The sequence below is a fragment of the Apium graveolens genome, chromosome 2, assembly GCF_009905375.1.
Source record: "Apium graveolens cultivar Ventura chromosome 2, ASM990537v1, whole genome shotgun sequence".
Classification (NCBI taxonomy): domain Eukaryota; kingdom Viridiplantae; phylum Streptophyta; class Magnoliopsida; order Apiales; family Apiaceae; genus Apium; species Apium graveolens.
The window spans coordinates 318,837,593-318,860,153 of record NC_133648.1 but is presented as its reverse complement, the minus strand read 5'-3'; the positions used below and the strand labels follow the sequence as shown (position 1 = coordinate 318,860,153).

General features: G+C 34.0%; 3 protein-coding genes across 5 annotated transcripts; 1 reads left to right on the top strand and 2 right to left on the bottom strand.

Moving 5' to 3' along the window:
- Positions 1-1,186: 1,186 nt before the first annotated feature.
- LOC141708956 (uncharacterized) lies at positions 1,187-6,925 on the top strand. 3 transcript variants are annotated; one of them, XM_074512819.1, is made up of 9 exons: positions 1,187-1,452; positions 2,001-2,165; positions 2,538-2,702; positions 2,805-3,071; positions 4,613-4,647; positions 4,728-4,823; positions 5,124-5,268; positions 5,347-6,065; positions 6,296-6,925. In XM_074512819.1, the coding sequence occupies exons 1-9, from the start codon at positions 1,341-1,343 to the stop codon at positions 6,830-6,832; spliced, it is 2,241 nt and encodes a 746-aa protein (XP_074368920.1). In that variant the 5' UTR covers positions 1,187-1,340; the 3' UTR covers positions 6,833-6,925. The 3 variants fall into 3 exon arrangements, with proteins under 3 accessions (XP_074368920.1, XP_074368921.1, XP_074368919.1); XM_074512820.1 differs by having other exon boundaries at positions 1,188-1,452; positions 2,001-2,108; positions 5,341-6,065; XM_074512818.1 differs by having other exon boundaries at positions 1,188-1,452; positions 5,341-6,065.
- A 1,180-nt stretch (positions 6,926-8,105) lies between these two features.
- LOC141708955 (small ribosomal subunit protein uS12) lies at positions 8,106-9,826 on the bottom strand. The gene is made up of 4 exons (XM_074512817.1): positions 9,692-9,826; positions 8,707-8,862; positions 8,494-8,620; positions 8,106-8,413 (listed from the first exon to the last, which is right to left on the bottom strand). Exons 1-4 carry the CDS (start codon positions 9,694-9,696, stop codon positions 8,273-8,275), a joined length of 429 nt encoding a protein of 142 aa, XP_074368918.1. The 5' UTR covers positions 9,697-9,826; the 3' UTR covers positions 8,106-8,272.
- An 878-nt stretch (positions 9,827-10,704) lies between these two features.
- On the bottom strand, positions 10,705-14,333 carry LOC141708954 (mitochondrial import inner membrane translocase subunit TIM14-1-like). The gene is made up of 3 exons (XM_074512816.1): positions 14,171-14,333; positions 12,589-12,767; positions 10,705-11,194 (listed from the first exon to the last, which is right to left on the bottom strand). The coding sequence occupies exons 1-3, from the start codon at positions 14,171-14,173 to the stop codon at positions 11,038-11,040; spliced, it is 339 nt and encodes a 112-aa protein (XP_074368917.1). The 5' UTR covers positions 14,174-14,333; the 3' UTR covers positions 10,705-11,037.
- Between the last annotated feature and the right edge of the window lie 8,228 nt (positions 14,334-22,561).

Below are 22,561 nucleotides of genomic sequence, written 5' to 3'. Positions count from 1 at the left end.
AGGCATATATCATTTTACCTTGGATTAGTTTCTAAAATTCAATATAAATACATATTAGTAATAAAAATAAAAATATCATGTACACTCAGAAAAATGAATAATGTAATATAACATCATCTTTACCTTGAAATTTATTATAATATTATATATATATATCATAAAGAATTAAAATATATAATATTAATATATTTAAAATATATTCAGTTTTGTTCGGTTCTTCGGGTTCTATGATGTTAAGTAGGGGTGAGCAGAAACCACACAAATCGCCCGCACCGCACCAAACCACACCACAAAATGCGGTTTTTAATTTTCGTGGTGCGGTTGCGGTTTGAATTTTTAATAAACCGCGCGGTGCGGTGCGGTGCGGGTTGTGGTTTTAAATTTCTAAAATGCGATTCAAATCGCACCGCACCGCACCACAATATTTAATATATTATATATATATATATATATATAAACATTTATATTCCTATCGGGTAACGTAAACAACCATTTTATGTTCTTAGTTAAATTGAATTTCACCATATGGCCATAACATCCTTATTGAGTTAGAATTATATGTTAAATTCATTAAGGAATTCAAATAGACCACACGATCTTCTGACAAACAAAAAAGAGACTACAAAATTTCTTGTTTGTATTTTTCACTAGGAAAACCAAAATCCAAGTATTTATACTAGTGAACTAAGATGTTGCATTCTGATCGACTAAAACTATTTTTGAAAATTTGATTAAATTTAAGTTTTGTATTTATTTAATTTTTTTGAACGTGTAAAGTATAAACCGCAGTGAACCGCACCACACCGCACCGCATTTTCGTGGTGTGGTTTATGAATTTTTTGAGGGTACGCGGTGCGGTTGCGGTTTGGAAATACCGCATGTGCGGTTTGAGGAAAAAACCGCACCACCCGCACCGCGCTTACCCCTGTTGTTAAGAATCGAAACAAACCGAAAACCAAAATTTTAGAAAAAATGAGAAACAAACCGAATTCGAATTAATTAAGACCCGCAACCGAAACCGAACTTTCTGTTCAATTCGGTTCATTCTCGATCCCGAACAAAGAAATGCTCACTCTACTGTCTATCGTTTGAGAGCCACGTATTTTTTTTAATAAAAAAGGGAGAAAGAAAAGCAAAATGAGTTCGAAATATAGACCGTTAGCGCTCTCCCCATTTAAATTCCACCCAGCAAACAGTTCCTCTCTCTCCCCACACCAGCAAACAGTTCATCTCCATCTCTCTCTCTCTCTCTCTCTCTCTCTCTCTCTCTCTCTCTCTCCCATCTCTCTCTCACTCTCTCCATCTCTCTCTCTCTCAACAAAAAGACTAATTAGGTTGCAATGGAAGAGAACGAGGGCTTCAATTTGATCGATGTCTCATCGGAGAACGATTCTCTTATTACCTCCATTACTAATCACATTTCCTCTTCTACCCTCCCTCCACAATCTTCAGGTTACAATCTCTTCGCTATTCGATTATTTCTATACTATTATATTAAAGTCGAACTTGAGATCTCTTGTAATCGGTCATATCAAATAAATCTACCTTCGCTTATTTTACGATATTTTTCTATTGATTTATATCTTTATCACTAATTCATTTAACTGTTTGTTAACTTGTTTAGTACATTATTCGGATCAAATTGTGTATTATAAGTTTCTATATATAATGTTTTGATTTTTCGTGAATATTTGATGCATTTCGTGCTTTCTGTTAATTAGTAATTCAATTGTCATTTATGTTGAGTAACCGGCTCATCTAAAACCTTAAGGTGTTAGAGAAAGGCCCCAACACTTTAAGGTTTTAGATGAGCTGGGTACTCGACAGTGTCATTGAATAATTGTGTTTCAACACACCTTCATAGCCAATGTAGCTCATTTAATTTTTAAATTTATGTTGTTGGATTACGAGGATTATTTAATATTTTTAGCATATTTAAGTAGTTTTTTTTCTTCAAATTATCTATGCTACTTGTGAGCCTAAAAGATTTGAGCCAACAGGAGATTTAGGTGCAAATGGAAAAGATGGAAATGATCTTAGTAATGGGTTCGGTGAACAATTGCCACAGCTTTTCGGAACAGCAGAACCTCCAAGCTCCAAAAAAACTAGTAAGTATAATCTGCGCAAGAGTTTGGCATGGGAGAGTGCCTTCTTGGAGAGTTCAGGTTTCTTTTGATTTCAAAACTGCGTATTATGTATTTACTTTAGTAATTGCTTCAATGTGGTTGTTTGAGCTTTTTTAGTTCTAATTGTGGCATTCTGAATAATTGTGTTTCAAGCATACCTTTGTAGCCTAGCTTATTTAGTTTACCCTTTTTACAAGTAATTCATTTGTTGTTTCGTTGAATCTTTTCATTTAGTTTTAATTGTGGCATTCTGAATAATTGTGTTTCAACATACCTTTATAGCCAATGTAGCCCATTTAATTTCAAATGTATGTTGTTGGATTACGATGAATTTAATATTTTTAGAGTATCTTAGTAGTTTCTTTAAAAATTTCGATGCTACTAATGAGCCTAATATAATTGAGCAAACAGGAGATTTAGGTGCAAATGGAGTAGATGGAAATGATCTTAGTAATGGGTTCGGTGAACAATTGCCACAGCTTTTCAAAACAGAAGTACCTCCAAGCTCGAAGAAAACTAGCAAGTATAATCTGCGCAAGAGTTTGGCATGGGACAGTGCCTTCTTCGAGAGTCCAGGTTTCATTTGATTTCAAAACTGTGTATTTATGTATTTTCATTTGTATTCCTTTAATGTGGTTGTTTGAGCATTTAGTTATAAGAGTTTCTCGATCAAATTAGGTTTTTTGGATGCTGAGGATATATCAACCATGATTGATGGAGCTGAGAAGGGTAAAAAACATATTTTACCTGGGATTGATGAAGATATAGGCAGATCTACCGAGTCAATCTCAACATTACTAAGTGAGAATTTGACACTTAAAAGCCTCGAGGCTGATTTGTTCGAGGACATTAGAGCTTCAATCCAGAAATCTAGTATGGCATCTGGCATATCAAATTCAAACCGCAAGGCAGCAGCAAAGGATACAGATAAACCACTTGGTTCTTGTAAGTAACTGTCTGTCAATATTATCTTTTGGCATGAATTTATATATGTTTATGCAAAGTAACTTAGGGGAGTCTAATTTTATTTAAGGAAACTACTTATTTTCTGGATAGCTTTACCTCCGCTTAGCATCACATATTGTTGATACCTATGTTAGTTTGTTGGGTTCAGAGCTGATTTTTTGACAAATTACACAACCATTACCATCGCAACCATCAAAAAATTCCTGGCCTGCCTCTTATAAAATTTACAAGATCCAGATTCACTGATATCAATTTTCTATGTTTCTGTAATCTTTGTATGCTTTATTATTTACCCCAATGACATCCTCTGAAAATCACCTAGAATACATACAACAAACTATTTATAATGTTTACTAGTTTATAGCCCGTGCTTTGCACACGGTGAGCTCAAAAATTATTTAATAAAATAAATAAATACATTTATAATTTAAATTGAATAATATGATTATGAAAGATTAAATTATCTATATAATAAGTGTATTACATCTACATATTATGATAAATTTATTTAAGAACTACTTCCGTTACATATGTTATTTTTATATTATATATTTATGAGATAATTTCTATAAATATATCTGTTAAAATTTAAACTTTACTTCAAATTTCTATTAAAAACTTACCATAAGTGGTTTTCAAAAAAAAACTTACCATAAATAACACAATTCATATTTAAAATTGTATTGTAAAGTTTCTATAATTAAAATGAGTCATAATAATTAAAATGAGTCATAATAAGTACATGGATCATTTATGAACCTAATATGGATACCAAACCTAAAAATGGATAGTCCACTGGGTCAAATTAAAGTTAAAAATCATATCCGAACCAAAATATGGATACCAAACCTTAGGAAAGGGTTATCCAGCAATTTATAATATATAGATTTGGCTTGAATCAAAGTTTAAAACTTGAATTTGCTAAAGATTTTTTTTAGAACTTGTAATTTATATTCTGAACTATAACGTCCATTGAAGTTAAAGTCTGCATTACTCACTCTGCCCGGAGGAATTACATATTACCGTCAAGATATATCATATAACTGAGCTTCGGGAGTTTATTTTCTCATGACTTGTACACTTGTTTTTAGCATACATTTAGTACTGTACATTTAACCAAAAGATAAGCAGCCATTTGCAAGGAATACTTTTGGTTGTGTGTTTATTAATTATGACATACTGCCATTAAATAGTAAGTACTGAATTATTGTTTAGGAGGGAAAGTTTATATTTGTATGGATCAATTTTGATGTGTAGTAACCTGTGTGTGGCATTGTTAATTGAAGTTTCATGCTGGTAGTCGGTAGAGTAGAAGTTCATTGTTTACCAGGTATACTGATTGATCATAAAATTTCTGCCTAAATTTGCAATTTGTTATTAAAATTTTAAATTACTCCTTATGTTCATTTAGGTTAAGGTGGATCAGTTCTAAAAAAATTGTTGGATTATCTAGGAATATTTCAAATTATATTTATGTTGCAGTTCCTGTGAATGATATTAATGTACTGCTTTGTTTACAGCTGTAAAAAAAGTGGACGTCACTTCGCGAAATAGGGTAAGTTCAGTTACATCAGTAGAAGGTGCCATATGCATTTCAGCTGAGGAGACTAAAGTTATTTGCTTTCAAACTTTCAGATTGCCACAAACAGGACTTCGATGACACAATCTGGTGGAATGCAAGGATCTGGAAGGAATTTGAAGAAGGAATCTAGTTTTCCACTAGCTACACAGGTATATTTAGAACCTGTGGTCGTTAAAAAAAATAGAATGCCTTATCTTATGGCAAAGGGAATATGGCAAGCCGTAGAATAAGTCAATTATTCCATTCAGATCAGGCACATATCTATATGATATAGATTGGAGCTTCAAGTTTGAGGCTATAACTGTCACTTGACATGGAACTGTGCTGCTCCCAATTTCTACTATTGAAAGAGGCTTTTATTTTTATTTTCTTTTGTTGTGGCATCAGGAAATCCGCAAGTTATTTTTTGGCTTCTACTAACAAAATTGTCATCTTTTGGTCTAATTTAGCCTGCTCAGCGAAATGGTAACTCTGCATCATCACTTTCTCAAGCACCGAAGATCAGCACCAAGCCGGGGACTATGCCGGCAATTACAACCAAAAGGGCTTCTTTGGGTGTCAATGGTACTAGAATTGAAACTAGTAACTCAAAAGGTATATCTGGCTCTCAACATAGTGAATGTATTACTGTGATATTATTAGGTGCTGACATGAACTGAATAAAAGTGACAGTTGGAATTAAAGGAACACAAGTTCCCAAAGCAGCAGGGTTGTCTGGTCCCCGGAGGAGTGTGCCTAAGCCTGCCTCAGTTTCAGAAGCATCTAGCTCGGTTTCTTCTGGTGCTTCTTCTAAGGAGATAAGAAGTTTTTCTTCCTCGAGTAACAACGGTTGTAACAGTACTTTTACCAAAAAGGTTCACAAATTTCCATCGACTTCTCTAAGAACAAAAACGGAAGTCAAACCTGTTACCAAAGCTTCATCTTCAATACCTAAAGCTTCTCCAAAGGTTCCATTAAGGAAAAAGCCAACTGGTACATCTGGTCCACCCTCTTCCTTGATGTCGTCTAAGATCTCTTCTAGCATATCACCTTCAAGTTCTATAAGTGAATGGTCTTCGGTATCGTCATCAACCTCTACAGCTAATCAAAGGCTTACGTCAAGGACAAGCATTGATACCAACACTCTGTGCTCCACTGATGATAAAAGGTTTTCTACAAGGACGAGCTTTGATACCTACAGATCCATGGACAGTGATACCCCTTCTATTCTGAGTTCTGATGTCCAGTTAAATGGAAATATGTCAGATGGGAATATGCACCAGTGTAATGAACCAGTGATACCTCAGGATGCAAAGAGAACTCCTGGGCAAAGCAGTGTGCCTTCTCGATCTGCTTTGGCAAAACCCTCAGGGCTTCGGATGCCATCTCCTAAAATAGGGTTCTTTGATGGAGTAAGTTTACTTGGCTTTATGTATTCTAGAGCAGTACTGAAAATATTTATTGATCATTTACTAGAGTTTTAACTGAAGAAACATAGAATTTTTTTTTCATTTTTAAGCTTAGCTTCTGACCTAAACACTGCTTTCACAAAATCATAGAAGTTCATCTTTATATGGCAGAACATCCGTCTGGAGGAAGGTTTCTTGCACAATTAAGCTAACCTGTTTTTCATGTTATGCAGGCCAAATCTGTAGTTCGTACTCCCAGTGGTTGTCGGCAATCTCAATCGTGTTTACCAACTGGTTTGCCGAAAATCGGAGCTGCTTTCCGTAGCCCAGATGGGAGCTTGAAGAAAGCTGAAGAAAAGATTCCAACTGGAAGAAAGGCAGCAGCAGGTTCAAACACGGCGCTGGATACTTTGAAATTCGCTTCTCCAAAATTATCTCAAGAACCATCAAGGGCTTCTATGAATGGCCACATTGCTCGTAGGAGTGCATTAAGTCCCTTCATATCTTCTGAGGTGAAGCGTTCAAACAACACAACTGGTAGGCAACAGTCTGAAGTGGCTAGTACAAACATTGAGCTTGAAGGTTTGAACTCCGCTTCTCGGAAACAATCTCAAGATTGTGTTCCTGGTGTTTCTCCAGAAGTTCACCATGAAAAGGATGGATCAGACTGTCGTCTCAAAACCGAGGATGTGAAATTTGGAAAACCTGAAAGTGCGAAACACGCCACAGCTAGTGCAAGTGATTTTATTTTTAATTTTGCCTCGGTCTGAATATTAATTTAAAAGGAACAATTGTACATTTAACTTAGAGATAAAACTTAATCTGGACAAATAGATAGTGTGAGCTTACACTTTTCAAGTAAATTTAACTTGCAAGCTATTTAAATATTAAAAGTTGAAATAGAAATATTTCACTGAGGAAGACCAAAATCATGTATTTCGCTGTGCACACTCACAAACCAGTGTGCTATAATCAGTATTCTAAAAATCGGTTAACTCGGACGATTCAATCAAGATTCAGGTGGTTCCTTTACTAGTATTACACCAGGAACATTTACTACCAGTAGTCGCAAAAGTGCACGGCATACAGTTTTCCTTTGCTGAAGTGCTTACAGTTAAACCCTAGTCGAGACTAAAAAAAAAATATTATTTTAGCAAATTTATTATTTTACCGGAAGTAAAAATACACTATTTCCATTATGTTAGGTATATTATTTTAGCAAGTTTATTACTTTACCGGAAGTAAAAATACACTATATCCATTATGTTAGGTACGGAGAAAAATATTATTTTAACGAGGTTATTACTTTATCGATTATTAACTCATCGAGGTTTAACTGTAATTGGATCTTCTAGTAGCTCACTTGAAAAGTTAAACTCAAACTACACAATATTAAGTTCACATTATGCAAACCCTCAAAAAAAAGTTCACATTCTTCAAGAGTATTTCCAAGATTAAACGTCTCAGCAATCTTCAGAGCTAGGAAACAATCACCATATCCACCACTAGCTGTCCGAACCACCCTTGCTGCACACCTCTTTTCAGACAATCGATTCGATATTCATAGTGACCAGATATAATGATCTAGGCTTTGATTGCAGCTCAAAATGACATAATTGTAAAATTTGTCCTAATGTCATCGAAGAACTTGAGCTTTTTTGGGAGGCCAATACCATAGCTAACAAAGCAACACCAGAAGAATCCGATTATGCTAACACTCCTTCCTATATACACCATGTAGTTAAAAGTTACCATCCATTTTCTACCTTAATCAGAACTGTATCTAACTATCTAATTCATAACAATTGTAAATATCTACAGATGTAAGAAAATATCCACCTAAAACTAGAACATTGGCAAAAACTAATAACCAGAAGGTAAGTTGATATTTCTAACTCTTCACAGACCAAGAACTACGAGATCACCCCTTAAAAACCTCCGCCTTTTTTAAAAGATCCCGAACAGCCGTACTCATACGAGCTAAGGGGGTTGGACTGTAATGCAAGTGACAAAGTACTAATGGTCCAAAGATGCAAAACAACATAAAGCTAGAATCAAATGTATTATATTAGTAACCAAAATTGTAGCTCAATCACTAGGAAAATAAATAGATGACTAAAAAATTCACTTAAAACAGGTACATTGTCTGGTACTTTGATAAAACAACCAATAGACTGCCGTACAAGTAGAAGATGAACTCCTTGGCCAAATTAAGACCTTGGTTTCTCTTTCTTCTCCTTAAAGAGAGCCAAAAGGGAAACACCAGAAACCTTCACAACCTTGAACCTAACTCCGGGAATATCTCCAACAGCATGACCTTTACGTCCGAATCCAGCAATAAGCACTTCGTCCTGTATATTGAAGTTTGAAAACAAGGTTAGGGGTAAGACAAGCAAGCAACTAGATTCTAGGAGGGCCTGTGGATACATACATTTTCTTCAATGTAGTTTAAGCAACCGTCATTGGGGACAAAGGCAGCAATCTTCTTTCCGTTCTTAATGAGTTGAACTCTGGCACACTTTCTGATAGCAGAATTGGGCTGTTTGGCTTCTATTCCACTGTATACATCAATTGTAGTGTATCAGAATAATTATTATAATACATAATAACATAATAACAGAATTCTTCGCAGAATAATCCTCACATTTTCTCAAGGACAATGCCCTTAGCATGAGAAGAACCAGCAAATGGCTTCTTCCATTCGTTACCAAGATGGGACTTCTTATATGACTTATCAGCCCATCTTTGTCTTCTACGGTGGGACTTGAGCTTGCGCCCAGCTCCCATTCCTCTTGTCTTCCTGTAACACAACACTTGTAACTATCATTACCCCAAATAAGTATCAATACTTACTGAACTAAAGCAACATGGCCAAAAAAACACATGCAAAGTCCAACAACTATGATCAAGTGTGTTCTTATCTTGCATACTAATACTCTATCAATACTTGTCACTATCATGATCCCGAATAAGTATTTTAAAATCTACTTACAAAAATAATGCAACACGGTCAAAAAAACGTGCAAAGTCCAACAACAATGATCATTTGTGTTCTTAACTTGCATCCTTAATTCCTTATACTCTATCAATATATCAACGATACATTTGTAACATCGAAGTGAAATAAAACAATAAATAATATCCACATTTTCCATCAAAACGGTGAAACTCAAACAATATATATACAAGAACAAATAAACGGAACAGGTAACTTAATTGCCATCTTAACCATTCATCATAAACACAATAATTTAGTCCAACAACATTCTATCCCATTGCAAAAATCAGAATATTAGTTCAGTAATTTTATTTCTTAAAGAACTGTTACGAAATGCGGGTTCCAAATTTTCAGCTGAACTTCCAATAAAACTTACATTACAAATTAATCTAAAATTAAAAAAACTAAACATTCAATTACAGCTGATAATTAATCCAATTCTATAAGAATTACATCAAGTGATCTACAAATCATTATGACGCAAATTAAACATCAATTAACACACAAACACATAAACATAATTAACATATAAATTAACAATTAAAGTGACATTTGAGCAATAGATAGAAACAGTGTGTAAATACAAACAAATATATGTATGTAAAACATGTATAGGAGAAGATGCGCTTACCCCATGATTCAGCGAGAGAGATGAGGGAGAGAGAGAGAGAGAGAGAGAGAGATTAGGGTTATTGAAGATGCAGCCGCAGAACGAAAACCCTAACGCAAGGTATATAGGAGAAGAGAGGTGGGTTGTGAAACTTCTTGGGCTTAAATAGGTCCATTTTGCAAGTAATAGATAAATATTTAATGGGCCTGATAAATATACAATGGGCTTTTTGGGCTGATAAGTTAAAATTGGAAAGAGAATTTGCTATTTTTAAAATATATTTATTTCGGGAATTATATAAATAGAACTCCTTTTTCTCACCAAATAATGATGGATTCAACTTCGTATACTAAAAAATATTGTGTCCATATTGTGTTAACTTCTCCCTTACCTTTGCAATTTTTTTTACAGTAATGTGTTTCCGTCATGTAAATATCCTGTAAATACCCTTTTTACCTTTGTATTGTGTTACATATTAGAAAATTGTTCGGATAAAATTCGTGTAAAAGTCCCTTTAAGTTGGTGTTCCATGATAGATTTTTTTTTGAATTTCTTAACCGAAACCTCATTTGCATTAATGTTAACTAGATTGAAATTTCATGATCAAAACATCCATTTAGTTAATAAGTTACATCCTTCAGCATAACTCAGTCCGATTAATCGAGCTAAAATCGCACGGATGTAATTAGGGCTGTAATTCGGGCCGAGCGATCCGGACATAATTGGAGCCGAGATTAATCGAGTCGAGCCGGCTCGTTTAGTTAAACGAGCCTAAACCTCTACCCAAACTCGACTCGTTTAATTTCACGAGTCAAATCGACACGGCTCATTTAATTATTTAATTTTACACTTAATCGAACCTAAAACTCTACCCGAACTCGGCTCGTTTAATTTCACGAGTTGAATAGAACCGGCTCGAGTAATTAAACGAACCTGAACCTCTTCCCGAACTCGGTTCGTTTAATCTCGTTTAACTAAACGAGCCGAGTCGAGCCAACTTAAACGAGTTCGAGTCGGGCGGCTCAAACTATAACTTTTAACTCTTTAATGAATATATTATTCATAAATCGCTAGCAAATAATTGTAATTAGAAGAGTACACTCCCTTTGTACCGAAGCCAAAAAACAAATGTGCTTCTTAGGTTGATACAGTAAAAGGGTTCCAAAGGATTTTTTCCGGAATATTCAAAAAATAAATATAAGTAGAACTTCTTTTATACTATCCGTACGAATTGTTGCAACTCAAGCCAATTTTCTTCGACTTAAACAGCCTCTCTGACTCTTGGAACTCAGCTTTTTCCCGAAAAAGAATTTCAATAATATTTCACAGCACACAAGCCCGAATAATCTAATGCACCCTTCCCGGCATCAAAATGCAGATCCACCGCCCTTGGTTTTTCTAAGCATCATATCTTTTGCTTCATTGATTTTAGAAGCAAGATAATGGCTACCACCTGCATCGGGATGATTTGCAACCATCACCCTTCTATGAGCTTCCCTGACCTTTTCCAGTGCAGTACTTTCTCTGTCGGTTCAACCATAGAATATTATAATTAAGTCCTCTAATAAAAGGAGCAAAATAAGAATATATGACAAGGGGAAAGATGAAATGCTAAAGTATTTAAGAATCGAATACTGGAAAAATATTAGAAACACTTGTTTGTTCTACATGACCAGTGCCGGCTTTCCACATGTGCAAGTAGAGCAATTGTACAGGGCACCAATTTAGAGGGATCCAAAATTTTGGCAGATTTGTTATACTAATATATATATTTGTAAATTTCTGACCCACATTAAATACTTTTAAGAAAGCCTAAATATAGTAATACGCATATACATAATGTTTTCTTTATGTTGTTAACGTAACTTTTATTTAGACCAAATTGTTTACATTAAAAATAATATAGTTATTACAAAAAAGTTGGGGGAAATTTCTTTCGTTTCTGAACTGGGCCTCCAAAGTACATTAGAAAGTCCTGTACATGACTATCTTTTGTTATGATACATAGACAAAGATTATCAATCTACCAGTAACTGTAACAATATCAAGGTATCAGCTTCCGATTCTCTTATCCACATTTGCGGATCTTATTTCAATATTCAAAGGATGCTACAACTGAACTGACAGGGCACAACTTCTCCACCTAAACCGTCCAGAGTTAAAATTTGACTTACTAACTTAGATGACATTTGGATTACCCAGAGGATTGAAAGACACTAACCTACCGAACAGAATTCAGGTCCACATGTATTGAAAGATGAACAAGACAACACTTTGTCCATAAAAAATGGTGGTGTTCAACTACTTCTGAAAAAGAGTTTTACCGCGCAATCCAATAAGCAAGCCTAATGATATACTAGACAATCTAACATATACACATGAACTATATTTTTTCTTTTCATAAACCATCAGAAAATAGTCATTTTTGATCTAGAGAACATAAAGCTCTAACAATTGATTCTGCCTTTTACTTTGAAGTATTGGCTCTTGACTGGCTGACAACTTAACTTAATCTCACACTTGAACTAAAACTTGCTTCGGATTACGCATGATTTACAAAATAATTCGAGTTACGCAGGATATACAAGATAAAAGGACTAAACTTTGACCTCATATCCGTGTCCAACAATACCATATGAGTAGTTGATTGTTCTGATAAGCAAAATTGCCGTTAAATTAACCATGTTAAATTTGAAGTAACTTGATAGAAAAAGAAGGTTCATGTTACATTTACAAAACTTATGTTCAATTTCCAAAATTCAAAGTTTAGCGTCAGAAAATATGTAGATATCTATATCTATGATTCTTCTGCCTCCCAAATTCAAACATATATGATAAAACACTGGAACACGGTAACACCATGTTCTAGTTTTCCATACATCAAATCGAAGAAGACAGCTAAAATATTATGAGGGTACCTGACTCCTAAGATAAGAGCAGCTTCTCTTCTTGTCATTGTAGGCTGGAAACCTCCCTCATAAAATTTGCGCATTCTAACTGTGGGCGGTCTTGCTTTAAAAGCATTCCACGCCTGAATGCTGTATTTTCCAGCATACGCAACAGTGGCAACTGCAAGACCTGCTACCAATGGTGTAGCCTGATGCAAGTTTTAGATCAAGAACAAGATTTTCAAAAAATAGTAATGGTGCACAAAACAAACATAAGTACATAAGATGCTCTATGAAAAGTTGATTTTATGTTTCTGTCCATTTGTCGCATATCTGAGACCGTGATGCGTAAACAAACATGATATATAATGTTTAAAAAGAACTTAGATGATGCAATGGTAAGTAATTATAAAAATAACCCAAAGTTAGTCATTTCTGTAGATATTTAATGCGCCCTCCAAAGAAGTTTTATGCAAAAAGAACTAAAAAGTTGATTCCTTTATTGATAAGCTTGTGCCAAGGCGTCAAGAAGTGGCTTCATCAAGTTTATGTGCAGCTCAGTCTTCTCTTCTTCGCAGTGATTGTAGTTAAAGCCATTTGTAATGAGCAAATATGAAGAGGAATGCATCACATTTCAAGCCAAAAGCTTCCCTATACTAAATTTTTTAAAGACATTCTACTAGCTCATATTCAACATAATCGCCAAATCACATATTTGAGTAAACCGTTTAGTGACACATATTAAAATCCCATCTTCAAAAACAAACAAAAAATTCAGACAAGTTATTACATTTATCTGCTGACCTCAACATCAGAAATACAAAAGAGCAAGCTTTAACCAAATTTTCATGTAGCTACAGAACCCAATTAATTCTTTCATCCCTAATCACAACCTCTAATCATTTCTCAACTAGAATCAAGATGTAAACCTTCTCTAATCAGATACATAATCCATCACTAAAAGAAATAACAAACCAAAATACATAAAAATCCAATCTTTACTGAATTATGTCCAAGAACAACACAATAAACAAACATCTAACAAAACCCAACTCAAAATCAACATAAAGATTAATTAAAAAACCCAAACAAACGCTAATTCAAATAAACATAGCAAGAACAAAATTCAAATGCAAAATTACATATTTGAGTAAACCGTTTAGCTGCACATATTAAAAATCCCATCTTTAAAACAATCAAAAATTTCAGACAATTCAATACATTTACTTGCTAACCTCAACATCAGATACACAAAAGAGCAAGCTTTAACCAAATTCTCACATAGCTACGGAACATAATTAATTCTTTCATTCCTGATCTCGAAAGCTAATCATTTCATAACTTAATATCAAGGTAAATATCTTCTCTAATCAACTATATTATCAATCACAAGAAGAAATAACAAATCAAATTACATAAAAATCCGATCTTTACTAAATTATGTCCAAGAACAACATAATACAAGAACATCTAAAAAAACCCAACTCAAAATCAAAATAAAGATTAATAAAAAACAAACAAAAACACCCAAATAAACCCTAATTCAAATTAAACATATCAAGAACAAAATAAAATGCAAAAATAAAAATTCAAATCAATTAAAGAATCTTACCATGTATATTGTACCTCAGAAGATGTATATGTATTTGTGTGCTGTGTGTATATTCTTGTATTAAAGCCGCGCTTTAACTTCGGGAACAAGAAAGTACAAGGGGGTGTTCTGGTTCTTACAAGTACATAGGATGTTACAAAGTTACACAACCTAAGCCAAGGTTTTACAAATTTCCAGGTCAATTATTTGTTAAACCCCGTTTCTATTTTATTTTCCCTTTTTCATTTATATATATAAATTTAAATAGAATATTTTTTAAATTTATTTGATCAAAATTTAATATCAACTTATATGTGGGAAAAGTGGGAGAACACATATATTATGCAATCAAAACATTATAAAATATATGATTTATATTTTCTAGAATATCATTAATTCATTAAAATTATCGAAGATCCTTTAAATTTAATAAGTAAAATGTATGTGACAAAAATAAATAAATAAGTAACATATGTATAAATGTTCTGCAAACTCAACATATTTCGTAGAATAAAATATTTTATAATATTTAAAATGTAGATAAAAATACGATATTAAAGATTTTGAATAAAATAATGATGTTCGTAGAACATAATTCATAAAATAGTACGTCTTGTAATATTTTTATTCAATATTTTAGTTATAAAATATAAGTGATATTCAAGATATTCAACAAAAAAGATGGTCTTTATGAAACTCAACTCACTTCACTTATATATGCATGGTTTAACTAATTTATGTTATACCTTTGGTTAATATTCTCTCCATCTCATTTTAAATGTCACATTTGATTCCGAGTCAGTCAAATTGAATAAACTTTGATCGAAATTTATTAATATTTTATAATTGAATATACTAAAAAAATTGCATAATCGGAAAGTAGATTTAATCTACTTTAATATATAATTTTTAGTTTATATGTCGTTTGAATTTCTTATACACATTTCTAAGTGTTTTGACCGCATAGATAAAATAATATTTTTTTTTGTAAATTAAAGTTTTAGTTATATATTTTTATTTACAAAAAAAATTAAAAATTATTATTCTAGCTATGTAGTCAAAACGCTTAGAAATGTGTGCACAAAAGTCAAATATCATATAATAAAAAACGGAGAGAGTATTTCTCATAGGGAAATGCTATTTCCAAAGCTGATTTTTAATTTTCAGAGCAAACAAAGCATGAAAAGACAAAATTACCGCGTGCATACACAATAATAGCTAAAGAAAAAACAATGTGATGGGTAATTTTGTCTTTTCATATTTTTTCATTTGTTATGTTGCCGACAAGATTTAATATAATGCAAATGTTGTAAATGTATAGTTAAGATAAAAAACTTTTTTTTACATTACAAAATTAAAGTGAACATGACTTCAAATTTAACCGGTTTCAAATGATAATCTCGATATGTCTTTTACTTCATTAAAATTACAGGAGTGTGAATTCTCCCTTAATATTATTGTATGTATTACATGAACTTTAAAATGAAATCACCGCCAACAATATTATATTGAGCTAAATCGATCAATTTCCCTTGAACAACTTAAAACCTCAAAATGTAAAATTTACTTTTTCAAACATTACGATAGCTTATTAGCTTTAATGGTTGTCGACTCAATTTATAAGTTAGATTTATAACTTATAAGTTTATAAGTTAAATATTAGTAATAACGTACTTTTTCTTAAAATATTTTAATTTTTTGTTATTTATTTTTTTATTATAGTTTTAAAAATATGTTCGTAAATATTATTTGAATTTTAAATTCACAAATTTAGATAATTATATTTAAAAATTATTTATTATAATTCATTTAAGTAAAAAAATATTTCGACTTATAAACAAATCATCCAAACACTCATATAACTTATAAGTTTTCATCTACTTATCACTTTTATGTAACTTATATATATTTTAAGTAATAAATTACTTATTTTAACATTTTCATACCTGCACTATATCACACATACTATGTATAAATTGTCAAAACAAATATTATGTTAATTTTCAAAATTTAGTGTCATAATTCCAATTTAAGAAAAACAGTGGTCTATAGAATAAAATTTAATTTTGTTTCTTAAAATCAATGAATTTGCTAATTTAAAGTAGGGTGCCCTTCCACAGGCACATGTGGTTCTAATAACCACATGCCGCATTGTTATATTGTGGGAGTAGAGCCGCTTTGCTTCAATGCGGGACACGCAATGTTATATTGCGGAAGTATATCCGCTTTGACTCAATGCGCCTACCGCAATGCTTCATTGCTGCAAATTATTTAGTTTTATTTTTAAATAATTGTCAAATAATAGATAATAAATATATAAATAATTTTAATTGATGTATAAATTTCTAATATATTTATTATTTGGTTGTTATATTTTTATTTTGTATTTATATATTTCTATTAATAAATTCTTTATTTTAACAAACTATTACTTAAAATTCGCGAAATTACAGAACAACCCCGGCCTCCGCAATGACCCATTGCAACCCCCGCAATGAGTCATTGCGGCATACGAGACCCGGGTTTAACCCGTTTCTTCCTGAAATCCCTAATTTCATAATAACAAAAACCTAATTCAGCGGCAGCGGGTGATTTCAGACGATTTCGAGCGATTTCAACATCTACTCCGGCGATTCAGCTACTCAGGTATGATTCTCATCATCTACACACACGTATACATACACGTATACATACACATAGTTACATACTACCGCAATGACCCATTGCTGCTTCCACAATGAGTCCTAGGTGTCTGTTTTGGTGTTGATTACTCGATGTTGAAATAGAGGAACTCATTTTCTCTTTACCCTTTTTCTTTGGAGCAGATTTTTTTATTGTGTCCAGCGCCTGTGATATGGTGGATTCAACAGATTTGAATAACAATAATGGGTTACAATCATAATTTATAAATCCACATCCATGCCACAAGCTACGCAAGAATATTGTTGCATTAGAAAACATCCAGATATCTACTTGTCATATACTGGCAAAAATCATCTATATAAACCTCACTAGTAATGCTTGGCTATCGTTTCTAATGATCAGCCAATTCTCGAGAAACTACAGAGAATGGAAAAAGCCAAAGATTTAGGTATTGTACAAAGGAAAATTGAAATCAAATTATGTTAACATTTAGCTTGCCTTATGTGTCAGCAACAAGATTTTTGCCATCACAACCATTCATGGAAAAAAGAAATAATATAACTTATGGTTCGAAATGTACTAGTAATAGTTTGGCATAGTAAGTTGAGATATGTTGTGATTAGACAGTGGATGGAATGCTTGTTGATTGATTGATTGGTTGTGGCTAGCTTATAAACGAATGAGTCATGCCGAATTTTCGGTAGGACTAAAAAATAGAAAATAACGGTTTTATAAATGTTTCGTGTTTAAGTTGGGTATAAGTAGCTTCCTGATTATATAGTATTTTTTATTGTGCACTTTGCAGTTAATATGGAGAATGAGTGCGTGCCTATTATTAGATCACTCCTGACGATGCAAGATGATCATATTAAACTGCCATATGGGCGGGAGGTGTGCGGGATAAGCTGGATGTACGGCAGTACACAGCTAATCATCAGTAGTGGATACTTTCGGATCCCCATCGTGAGTTGCTGAGCCAATGGGGTTTCTCGGCTTTCACGAACAATCGTTCAGTTCCTCAGAACGATATTCGTTTGATAACGGCCTTAGTGGGAAGGTACTAATTTGTAATCAATTTTCTCATTTATTTGAATCGTCATTGGCAATGTTTGTGATGTTTGTGTATGAATGCAATTGCAGGTGGAGGCCAGAGACTAACACCTTTCACTTTCCATTTGGTGAGTTGACCATCACCCTCGAGGATGTATACATGATTATGGGCCTCCCTGTTAAGGGTCGTCCAGTTACTCATAGGGAGCTTGACGCTCCGAAGGCGTATTGGATGAGGGAATGGCAGGATGCAAGATTGGATGAGGCGGGGCGTAAAGATATGTATAGGGACGGGGTCAAGCTTTACAAATTAAGGGAACGATATGCGGAGCTACCAGAGGGGGGGCTAGAACAGGATCTTGTGGTTTACACACGAGCTTATCTTTTATACATCATTGGGGGCATATTGTTTCCTTCGTCGAGTCGATATACCGTGCATCCGAGGTATTTACTTGTATTTGTTGCATTTTAGTTTTTAAATTGTAGTTTATAGCATCTTAGTCCTTCACTTGTCCTTTTTTGTTGATTTTGTATATGAAGCCCTATTTTCTCATTTATTTTCAATTTGACACTATAATTCTTGTATTCTCATTTATTATCATGCCCATATTTTGCCCTGTATTCTTACTTACTCTGTATTTCCTTTGTCGCAGGTACTTACAGCTCATCCAGGATTCACCTCGGATTAAATCGTATGTATGGGGAGCTGCTGTATTGAGCTATTTATTTAGAGGTTTGACCAAGGCTGCTCATAAGAGTGCAACAACACTTAATGGATGCACGATGCTACTGATGTTGTGGGCACACGAGAGGTTGTTACCTGGTGCTCCTAAGATTACACCTGGGGTGGAACTTGTTTGGCCGAGGGCTTTGGCATGGGCTGAGACGAACCCTGATCGGAGGGAGAACCCTCACCACCATACATGTACTGTTCTTTTTTGCATATTTACTATTTGAACTCTCCTTCGACCAAACATTTGCATGCTTTTGAACTATCCAATTTCATATGTTCCCTTATTGTTTTGCTTATAGGTCAGTACCGAGGGGATTTTGACCGATTTGAGATGAGTTGGCTGACATGGGAGCCTTATCGGTTATTCTTTGATGCGGTGGACTATTCTGAGGAGCAGTATGATGTCGAGCTGATTGATGCTTCGTATATGAATCTCGGCCGTATTCCACTTATTTGCTTCGAGATTGTCGAGTATGTCATGCCGGACAGAGTCTTGAGACAGTTCGGTATGCTGTAGCATATTCCAGATGATCCTATTGATATGTCTTCTCTGCGGAGGGACAGGTTATCTCGTTGGCAGAGGGACCAACATATGACTACTCTGAGACAGTATCGGGATGAGTGGTATGCTTATCTTGATGGCCAGATAGAGCCCGTTGGAGAGGGGCAGTACGTGAGCATTGACCAGTATATGTACTGGTATAGGACCCATAGTAAGCTGAGGATTGCTCATTTTGTGGGTGTTGATCCATGCAAGATAGTGCCGCATGACTGGTACTCTCAGCAGGACATGGTTGATGCGGTATGTTTTAGAGTTTAGTTTAATATTTGAATCCTGTATTCATTTATTTCATTGTTGCATTTTTATAGGGTGTTTAGGTAGATGATTAATCGTAAATGATTTGTGTAGCTTGACTGTGGGATGAGGACATTGCATGCTATTCACAGCCATGATCCCCCAGACTGGTTCTATGAGTGCATTCCTGAGTTTCTGATTTGTTATGATCGAGTCAACACTGAGTGGAGGGGTCCTGCATTCAGTAGACCCAGTTTTGATAGACCCTCACGTGCACAGGATATGCATATTGATCTAAGTGCTCCTCCTTCACCGCATAAACGTACACGTGAGGTGCGTTTCATTTATGTCATTCCAAAATCCAGTCTACTATATTGAATGTGAATGTGTGTATCATCGTTATCTTATCGTGTTATTGCAGGAGTTTGCTTCTGATTCTCATGATTCACCTACACAGGCAACCAGTAAACGTCCTCGTCAGGTACTTACTCGAGTAAGTTATTCGAGTAGTCTACTACACCGAATTATATGTAGTTTGATCGAGTTATTGATATCTAATGTAGGATGAGACTGTAGTCCCTAACGCTGCGGCTATCCCTGTACATGTCTCTCATCCTGTTCAGATTGAGGTACTTATTCATATTCGAGCATGTTATTCGCGTACTCTAACTCTTTAGTTTTAAGATGTATATTGAAGGGTTTTTAGCACATAAACGCAATGAAAACGTAAATTTAAATCTTAAAGAAAATCGAAACCCTCCGCAGGATCCATGCGAAAAATAATATTTAATTCGTAGTTCAGTATGTTTACCTTAAAAAGCTTTACATTACTGGAAAGATGGAGGTCTTTAATAGCGATCCAAGAATGATGAACGGAAATCCCTAGCAGCTGCTCCTCAAGTGTGAAGCACTCCACCGGTATCCACCAAGAAAACGATGTAATGAAGGAGGAGAAGAGGTTGAGAGAATTAGTTGCCTCCCTCTTGTTCTACTTTAGAATTAGGGTTAATTATTTGGGTTGAGGCAAATAGGGTTTATAATAGTATATTTATAGGCAAAATTTTTAGCTGAAAATTTTCCATAAAATATTATTATTAACCCTTTAATTGATTATTCTTATTAACCAATTAACTAATAATTAAAACACCTTTTAATCATTAATCCCCTTTCTAAACACTTTAGAAAAATAATTCTCTCACTTGATTTAATTTTCAAAATTAAATTCTGAATTAATAATATTAAGAATTAATTAAATCTCATTTAATCAATTATTAAATCTGCTAATTAATTATTTATTTCATAAATAAATAATTACCAGCCATTATTAATTAATTCCTACACCATTAAATCATTCTCTTTTATGGTGTGACCCTGTAGGTTCAATATTAAGCCGGTAGTAGAAATAAATAATAATAAAACTATTTTATCATTATTTATATAAATTCTCTAATTCATTAAATATGATTAATTAATTAATCATATTTATTCTACATCGTGAGGGATACTTCTCAGCATATCGCGACTATCCGGATAATACGAATTCACTGCTTAGAATACCAAGAACCTATTCAGTGAGTAGTTACCGTGCAATTAATTCCTTCTACCCTGTAATGTCACGATTAAATACAAGGCATAAAACTTGTGTCAAGCCTATCTTATTTAATCACTTGCTTTCCCATTCACTATGCTTAGTTCTATTTAATGTAAATTAGAAACTCCTTTCTAATTTCATTCACTCTGGCCAGAGATTCCTGAACTAACATAAGTGGATCAGCATTAAACATTCTCTTCCTACACTGGAAGGGGTAGATCCTTTATTGATCATACACTATCTTTGTGTACAAATTCCTATACCCAGTAGAGCCCTTATAATTGTCCCTTGAGACTAAGAACTAAACCAAAGCATAGTTCAGTGTACACAAGATGACTATGATGACCTCAAGTCTAAGGATACTTGTACAACTATCACTATGTGAACAACTGCTAACACGTGAGTGAACTCCATCAGTTGTTCAGCTGTGTGAGTCATGTTCAGTGAACTTATTCTATAATAAGCACCTACATACTAGCTAGAACAGACATCCTTCATAATGAAGCAAGCATAGTATGTACCGATCTTTGCGGATTACTAATTACCAGTTAGTAATCCTACGACCAGGAACTATTTAAGTTTAGAGTTATCATCTTTTAGGTCTCATTATTATGATCTCATCACAATCCATCAAAAGCTTTACTCTAAACTGTGGTATATCTTATTTAAACACTTAAATAGATAAAGCCCGTAATAAAACCAAAACAAGTCTTTTATTAATATCAATGAAATCAAAACAGATTACATAAAAGTTATTCCTAAATCATCATACATGATTGGACTTAGGACACATCTCTTCCAATCTCCCACTTGTACTAAAGCCAATCACTCTGGTATCTAATACCCATCTTGTCTTTATGAAGATCAAAGTGACTTTGAGAAAGTGGCTTTGTGAGTGGGTCTGCAACGTTGTTATGTGTGTCAACTCTCTTGACGTTGACATCTCCTCTATTTTCAACTCAGATTCACCACCAAAAACAAGAAAAATGTCATGAGTCCTTCGCAAGTACTTAAGGATGTTTTTCACTGCTTTCCAGTGGTCTTCATCTGGATTGGATTGATATCTGCTCATCACACTAATTGAATAAGCAACATCAGGCCTTGTACACAATATCACATACATGATAGATCCTATTGCTGAAGCATAAAGAATCTTACTCATACGCTCTCTTTCCTCAGGTGTCTTAGGAGATATTTTTTCGGAAAGGGACACTCCATGGCTCATCGGTATGAGATCTCTTTTGGAGTTTCCATGCTAAACCTTTTAAGCACTTTCTGGATGTATGTACCCTGGGTAAGACCTATCATTCTTCTAGATCTATCTCTATAGATCTTCATACCGAGAATGTAGGATGCTTCTCCCAAGTCCTTCATGGTGAAGTTCTTTGATAGCCATACTTTGACTGATTGTAGCATCGGTATATCATTTCCTATAAGAAGTATGTCATCCACATATAATACAAGAAATGTTACCGCGCTCCTGCTAACCTTTTTGTAGACACGTGGTTCATCTATGTTTTTGATAAAACCAAACTTCTTTGATTGTCTCATCAAAACGGATGTTCCATCTACGAGAAGCTTGCTTTAAACCATATATGG